Source organism: Tamandua tetradactyla, chromosome 4, assembly GCF_023851605.1.
Source record: "Tamandua tetradactyla isolate mTamTet1 chromosome 4, mTamTet1.pri, whole genome shotgun sequence".
Classification (NCBI taxonomy): domain Eukaryota; kingdom Metazoa; phylum Chordata; class Mammalia; order Pilosa; family Myrmecophagidae; genus Tamandua; species Tamandua tetradactyla.
In genome coordinates this window covers 100,500,205-100,507,966 of record NC_135330.1, presented here as the reverse complement: position 1 = coordinate 100,507,966, position 7,762 = coordinate 100,500,205, and the positions used below count along the sequence as shown (strand labels likewise).

Genomic DNA, 7,762 nt, shown 5'->3' with positions numbered 1-7,762 from the left:
GATGGAAGGCCTTAAAAGAGAAAAGGAAAATGTACCAGACTGATGTAGTTGAAAGGCTGTATTTAGGAAATTAGAAAAGCAAACACCAATAATGTATCAATATTGGTTCATCAATTATAACAAATGTACCGTACTAATGCATGATGTTAGTGCTAAGAAAAACTGATGGGGGGGGGGCAGATATATGGGCATGGGCATCCTTTGTCCTTTCTGTGCAATTTCTGTGTATACCTAAAACAGCTCTAAAATCAGTTTACAGAAATATTAAAAATTAAAACAAGAAGCAAACCCAACAACTGAATTACCATGTGGTGACTCATTTAGCTATTGATCAAAGAGAGAATTTATTCACAGAGCTTTTCAAATACAAACCAAGTGGCACTTTTATATTTTTTTAAGGAAATGAATAATGAAATACATGTGATACAGCACAGTACAATAATGGACAAAAGAAAACTAGATTTAACGACTCTCACTACTCTCATACCTTCAGCTGAATTTTTGAATTCTCACCTACCATGGACGGAAAGTTGTCCTTCACAAGAATATTGCAGCAGAAGTTCCTCCGACAGAGAAATATTGCATATTTTTTGAATAATATTGAGATGCAGAGGTTTACTTCTGGAGGCCTGCATAGCACTGAAAACATGTTGAGGCCGTAAAGAGTTTATGCAGGATACACAAAATACTGATAGGGTGCCTTACGGGTCTATCTATTAGGTTTAACGTATACCGTATAAAGTGATAATGCTGTACTTTAAATGCATAATAAAAGGAAAATGGGGGAGTAATGCACCGTAAACCTCAGGTCTGGTCTGTGATGCACGTTGTCTGCATGTGGAAGCTTTGATGTGTGTGTCTGCATGTGTGCACGTGTGCCAGCATGTTTCTCATGTGTGCGTGTGCTCTTGGGCGCCCACGGTCTGCAGGAACCATCTAGGGTTCCCCCACACCCCCATGAAACCCTGCTTCTACCAGCCCTTTTGCTGCTCTGAGTTCTCGCCTTTAGGGAAAACTGTTGCTTGCGTGTGTAGACGTGTGTGCGCATGTGTGTGCGTGTGTCACAGGTGAACAATACTCCGTGGAAGAGAAACACTCGACGCCTACAAAATTTTAGCCTTTGGTCCATTTTCCTCCACCATTCCATGCTCTTCTCCACCCCACGGTCTTGGTGCCCGAGACGTGTCCTGATTGCACGGCGTTTCCTTCGCAGGCCTCGGGCCGGGCGGGGGCACCGGTCAGTAGGGGTTCTGCTTCTGCCTGCGGCCGGAGCAGCAGGCCAGCCCGGGGCACAGGAGCGTGGCCGCCGCTGCCCCCGCACCCGTGCACACGAAGGCCCAGCCAAGTTCACAGGTGCCTGCAGGGGGAGAGGAAACAGGCGTCAGGATGGACGCCCAGGGCCCCAAAAAGGCACTTCAAGAACCAGGGCGCTGACTCAGGGGACCCCCGACCCCCAGGGACGGAGCCTGGAAGGCAAGAGAAGCACCATGTGTTCTGTCAGGAGGGCGCTGCTGGGGGGGGTGGGGCGTGCAGGGGGCTTCAGTGGCGTGCAGTGGGGGAGAGGTGACAGGGCGAATTCCAACGGAAACCTCAAATCTCGCAGGCACGGTAAGGATCGTTAGGGAAAAACACAAAATGGAGACACATCCCTCTGCAAAGGGCCCACTCTCAGCTGCAACCTACAGGAAAGGGAATGGACCGAGTACTGCTGTCTGGTGGAATCGCGGGCCGCCTTGCACTCTGTCGTCGGGAAACCTCGCCAGCTCTCCTGTTGACAGCACTCACCTGTAAGCGAAAGTATCCTACAAAAAGACATGGCCTGACTGCTGAGTGCTGGCCTCATGCTGCTATAACTCCATCGTGCCAGGACATAGCGGTGGGCATCTCTCCCGTAATCACCTCGTCTGGCCTCTAACCACCCTGGGAGGTGGGCCACTAGCACATGCTGATGGCAAGGAAGCTGGGGTGCAGGGAAGTGGCCATCTGTCCAGGGTCACACTCACAATTAGCAATGAGCTAAGCCAGGACTCAGACCTGGGTTTCAGGTCCAAAGAATAGAAAGTAAGTCATTGACCCAAAATACGCTGTCTGGGTCTGTAGAGGGGTTTCTCTATTTAACCATTAGGAAATCACAGATAAGTTCAGAGATAAGGCACCTGTGAAATGGACCTTATCTGTTCCACCCATCCCCCTGCCCCCACCGTCCCCACCTGCCCTCAGCTACACCCACCTTTCTCTGGGGAAGTTATGAACACTGCACACGTGGCCATCCTCCCCCATTTTCCACTGCGGGCCGTTCCACAGCCTGGAGGAAACTGAGGTCTAATGAAAAGGCCTGGCCAGATTTAAACCAGAATCAGGGACCAAGCAGCCCAGATGCTTATCCCAGCAGGCATCCTCCATGGATAAAAACCAAACTCAAACATGAATACGCATGGCCTCTTCTCCTATGCAAAGTGGGGCTGCGGAGCTGCCACTCCCTGATCTGTCCCGGAGGGCTCCTTCCCCTGCCCCTGGACTCTGTGCTGTGTGAGGAGAGACCTGCCCTTCCTGGGTCTTTATTTGGCCATAAAGGGGCCATTTGCTGAAAGTTTCCCTGGCGCCCTGGACCTGCCCCCTGCCCCGTGGCCCTGTAGCAGCTCCCTCCTCCTTTCTCTCTTGCTGTCGCTCTCATTCTCTGTTCCCAGGCCCCAACAGCAATCCTCAAACAAGTCATTTGCTCTCTGGTTCCTAATCCCCTTCTAGCCTGTTTTACGTCTTATCACAAAACGCTCACTGGCAGCATTTTCATCCCCATCCTTTAGTTCTCATCTCCACCTTCCATTAGATGCGAACATATAAACTGTAGAGTGGAAACCATGTTCCTTTTGCATGTCATGTCACCTTGCTCAGCGATGAAGAATTAAGAACTCCCCTACTGAAAAGCTCCAGGGACTTGAAGGTGCAGCGCCCAGCTCCGCCTCCCGTCCTCCTTGGAAGGTGCTGGAGAGCAAGCAGGCCCCTTCCCATATGAGACAGCGAGGCACAGCCAAGCCCTGCCCGGGCTGGGACCTCCACGAGTCCACGTGGGGCTTCCCATCTCGGAAGTCCTCCAGAGCTTACTGACATCCACGAATAAGCTGCACTGCTCCGGCCTCAACCGAGGCGTCCCTCTCGGTTTCTCCTTCTCATGTCCAATAAGAACAATAATAAATAAAAGCAAACACGTGTTGATTACCATTTGCCCAGAATAAGAGCTTTACATGGACTGAGTACTAATACAGATAATTCCCAGGTAGGAAAATGGGGGCCAAGTTTGCTAACTTGCCCAATGACCTGCATTAATGAGTGGCAGGCCCACTGCCTCCCCCAAAGCTGTGCTGGGTACCCTGACTTCTCCAACGCCCATGACACCTCTGCAGTTATGCGACTGCCCCCGCTTCCCTGCCTCCCCAAGTCTACTTAAGTATTACCAGCAGCAAAGCAGGCAGCAAATTATTTACAATTAAAACCAATCAGGCCACTCCCTTACTTATCCTCTAATGAAATCTCAAAAATCCAATTTCCTTCCTATGGTCTACAAGGCTTCGGTGACCAATGAGTGTCCGCCTGCCTGACCCCAGCCCACGGTCCCTGCCTTCTCCCTGGCCACACTGGTTGCCTTTTGCAGTTTCAGGAACATACCAGACCTGTCCCTGGCTGGGGAGCTGCCCACAGGACGGGCTGCCCCGGAGCTGCAGGACTGATGCTCTCAGAGGCACCTGTAGGGGGCCCCTGCCCTGCTCAGCTGCAGCCCCTGCCAGGGCTCCTTAATGTCCTGTGTGGAGGTGGGCATGGGTGGGCTGAGCTCCTCTCCCCAGTGGAACGGAAGCCTCAGTAGGGGAGACATCTGTGCATTTTGTTCCCTCCTGTACATCTCCCAGAGTGCCCGGCCTGGAGTGGGGAGTCGGTAAAGAATTGGTGAATGAAGGCAAGTCGGACAGCAGGAGTAAACCTGGGACTGCATCGAAGAGAAGTTTCCAAACCGAAAGCCTTCGCTGACTGCCTCGTACAGAGTGTGTGGTGTTAAGAGGACACTGGGCCCTGACAGATCTCTTCTCTTCCTCTGGGAAATCTCTCTGCACCGTGCCCTCCCCCAGGTGGCTGGCACACTACACCTGTTTCAACGGTAACGGAGTCCCCTCCATGGACTAGACTTGGCTGACAAGCTTAAGCTGATACTGATGGGAGTCTTAGCAATAATCTCCATGTTGAAGTATTCTCTGACTAGATCAAATAAGCCTAGAAGGGAGAATTAACAGGTAGCCAAGAGAGTGCAAGTGGTCTAGATAACCTTTCATTTTAGTCTGCTAAAGCTCCTGGAATGCAATACACCAGAAATGGACTGGCCTTTATAAAGGGGATTTATTAAGTTACAAATTTACAGTTCCTCGGAGGAAAGGCAGCTGGCATTCACCTGGGTTCCTGCGTCACATGGGAAGGCACTTAAGAGACATATGCTGGCCTTCTCTCCTGGCTTCTGGATCTAAACTGCCTTCCCCCAGGGCGGTTCCTCTCTCCATCTCCAAACGCCTAGTCTAGGTCTGAGATGAGGTGTGCTGAGCGCTATTCTGACCTCTCTCTCTTTTAAGCCTCCAGCTGATCAGATTAAACACCACTCACTGTGGAAGTCCTCTTAGCCAACCGCAGATGTAATCAGCCATAGTTGAATCTCACATGCTGATGATTTAAGTCCACAGCAAAAGAGTAACCGGGCACCATCACCCAGCCAAGCTGACATCTGAACCCAACTACTGCATCTTTCAAAAGGTCAGTAAGATCTGTGGTCCATCTGCTCGGCTCAACCCAGAACACGGACAATTACTTCCTCACTGACAGGGCCCTGCTGGACTGAAAGGAGAGTGCACAGTTCTTCATGAAGTACTGGACACTGGCTCCAGGAAAGGAGCTGGCCAGCAAATTATCTCAGAACAGTTTACATGGCAGCAACGACGCAGATTAAGTCAGGATGAAAAAGGAAGCCACGGAAGAGCCGATGACCAGAGGCCACGGAGAGAGGGCACAATGCTTTCCAACAGGGGCGTCAATAAAATCACAAACGCTTAAGCTCCAGAAGCTCTCAGCTGGCAGGGAGGTGTGGAGGAAGTGGAGCTGGGCTGCCAGCTTCCAGGGACACCTGTCCTCCAGCTTCTGTTTGCCCTTTGCTCCCCGTGGTTTTCAGGCTCTCCAGAGGGAGAGGCACCTGCGGGCAGGTAGCCCCCAGCAGGGCCTGGGACTGCTGCATGATGGACAGCCTCTGCCTCTCCCTGGGGCCAGCTCTCCAGCCTGATTAGCTCGCAGAGCTCCCGCTGGGACCCACTGATCCTGCACCCCAGCCTCCCTGGCTTCTGCACAGCCACATTTCCTTCATCCTTTCACCACAAAGCCTCATGTCGGGATCTGCTCTGGGGGGCAGGGGTAAGGCAGGGACAATGCACAAAGCCTCCCTGGCTTTGCTTCATCATCTGAGCCTGAGAAGTCTAAGGCTGAACCTCCCAGGCCAGCCAGGGCAGAGTCTCACCAGGTAAGCGGCCGCCTCACCTTCTTCCTGGGTTACATCAGGTGGGTGTCCCACAGCAGGCCCCTTAGGTGTGCACACGCACTTTTTCACCATTGTTATGTTTCTGGAGCCTTCCCTGTTTGTGTCATAAAACACAGACGCAGGATGGGAACTAAATTCAGGTACTTAAAAAGTGTACCATAAAAAGAGAAAACATTTGAGGATGTCACAAAACATGGCCACTGAGTACACAAATAAGCAAGCTTAAGTGTGTGATGCCCACATTTTGGTTAAAATTCAACAACTGGCTGGGGTCCAAAATGAGCAATCAATGTTCACTGTAATTTAACATATTTTTCTATTTCAGATACAAAGACTCTCATTCACTAAGCAGTTCCTAAAATAAATGACTTTTTAAATCAAAGATGATTTAATGTGAATTGGCTCTGACATTTTGGATTATATAGAAATACAGCCATTTTTTTTTTAACTAGTCTCAATAAAATATATGAAAGTACACAGACACATATGTCTTTTGAGAATCAAGAAGCAGTCAAGGTCAGTAAAGTAAGATCAAGATGTATCAATAGGAACTAAGCAAATATGAAGAAAGAGTAAATCGCCCAATCCCTGATTCTTGATTCTGTCCTCACTCATTCACTCCCTTCATTCATTCAACAGATGTTCACTGAGTGCTGTTCCTGCTGGGAATTCCTGGGTACCGGAAGTCTGATCGGGAATAAGACAGACACAATCCCTGCTGTCGAGGAGCTTGTTGACTGGTCAGGGATCTAAGAATTAAACAATAATTGCTCACATAATTACATAACCGCTGTTTTATGTGTTTTGAAGAAAAAAATCCAGGGACTGAAGTCGCTGAAATTTAAGCTGAGGTCTGGCAAGGGGCCAGCCAGGCACGAATGTGGGAGGCGAGGAGACTTGGCTAAGGGGTGGGAAACTGGGTGGAGAAACGCAGAGATTTGCGCCTGTCTCACTAAAGCACTGCTCAAGGGGGAGGCGGATGCAAGATGTGGGACCCGGCGTGACCTTCTCCAGAGTTTGGGAGCTTGAAGTTGGAAAACTTCCTCTTCAGAATTTCTATTTGTATTGTTAGAGAGAAATATGGGTATGCCACACTTGTCAAAAAATCCTTTTTGAGCCCCTGTTGCATGCTCCGTGATGCTCCTGGAGCTGGAGACCCAGCAGGTACCGTGGCAGACACGGACCAAAAGTTGACCTTGTAACCGGATGTTCTCCAGTACTGCTCATGTCATTTTGTAGTCACCCCTTGTAGAATATCCATATATGCTTTGTAGAAATCCAGTTGAATGAAATAAACCCGATGTAAGAAAGATTTTCTTCATGAAACTATAAATGTAATAACAAAACTAGAATTCTATGAGAATTTTGATTGCCCCATTGCAGACTTGACTCTGTATCTTGAATTTCTCCAGAAGTAAAGGAGAAGCAGATGGCTGGCTGTGAGCATGATTCTATTGCTAAAATCTACATGCTCAATAGTAAGATATCAGCATGTGTTTTACAGTAATAAGAGAAAAGGCTTTCTGAGTCTTTAGGCTTTCAGGAAAGAGTGATGCTTGAGTTTTTATGTTTTAAATGAAATAGCATGGCATTCCAGGAGTCATAAAGAGCCAGAAAATACGAGGCAATCATTCTGTGGCCCCTTCCTTCCCCTGCTGCAGTTAATATGCTTATGATGAGCAAGTGGAGAGCGTTTTACCAGAGGGCAGGTTTTGTCTGTGATCCTTTCAGGAAATGAGAAGCAAATTTGTCTGAGCTTTTCCTCTCTCTCTGTCATGCTCCATCAAGCAGGGTTCCAGGCTCCAGCAGTGGGGACACCTTCTGACAGCTGAAATAGAGGTCAGCAGCACAGAGGGCAGCGTGCAGGGGCATGCCGCAGCCACCACCACACCGAGGGAGAGACACTGAGGCGCAGTTCAGGAGAAAGGGATTGGCAGGGTTGGGGGAGGGGGGCCTGGCGTGTTTAGGGGGGGCTCAACTTCATCTTTAATGCAGCATTTGGCAGTAACAGAGGCAGGAGCAGAGGGCCAAAGAGCCCTGCTACAATAGCGATGGAATTTCGCATTTTTTTTTCAGCTTTTGAGCACCCTGCAGCTTAATGTTTGCCTTTCCTTTAATTTGTCCAATTTGCGATGTGTCTCCCTGTGGCCCCTGCTTCTCAGAGGTAGTCCAGGGACCCGGGCCACACCTGGCCAGGAGACC

At 49.7% G+C, this 7,762-nt stretch overlaps 1 protein-coding gene across 3 annotated transcripts in view; it reads right to left on the bottom strand.

Moving 5' to 3' along the window:
* Positions 1–325: 325 nt before the first annotated feature.
* The window catches only part of LHFPL6 (LHFPL tetraspan subfamily member 6), a 218,511-nt gene continuing 211,074 nt past the window's right edge, over positions 326–7,762 (bottom strand). For all 3 annotated transcript variants that reach the window (XM_077158032.1, XM_077158034.1, XM_077158033.1), the window contains exon 4: positions 326–1,357. In XM_077158032.1, coding sequence (XP_077014147.1) covers positions 1,239–1,357 — 119 coding nt within the window. In that variant the 3' untranslated portion in view covers positions 326–1,238. The remainder of the gene's footprint in view (positions 1,358–7,762) is intronic.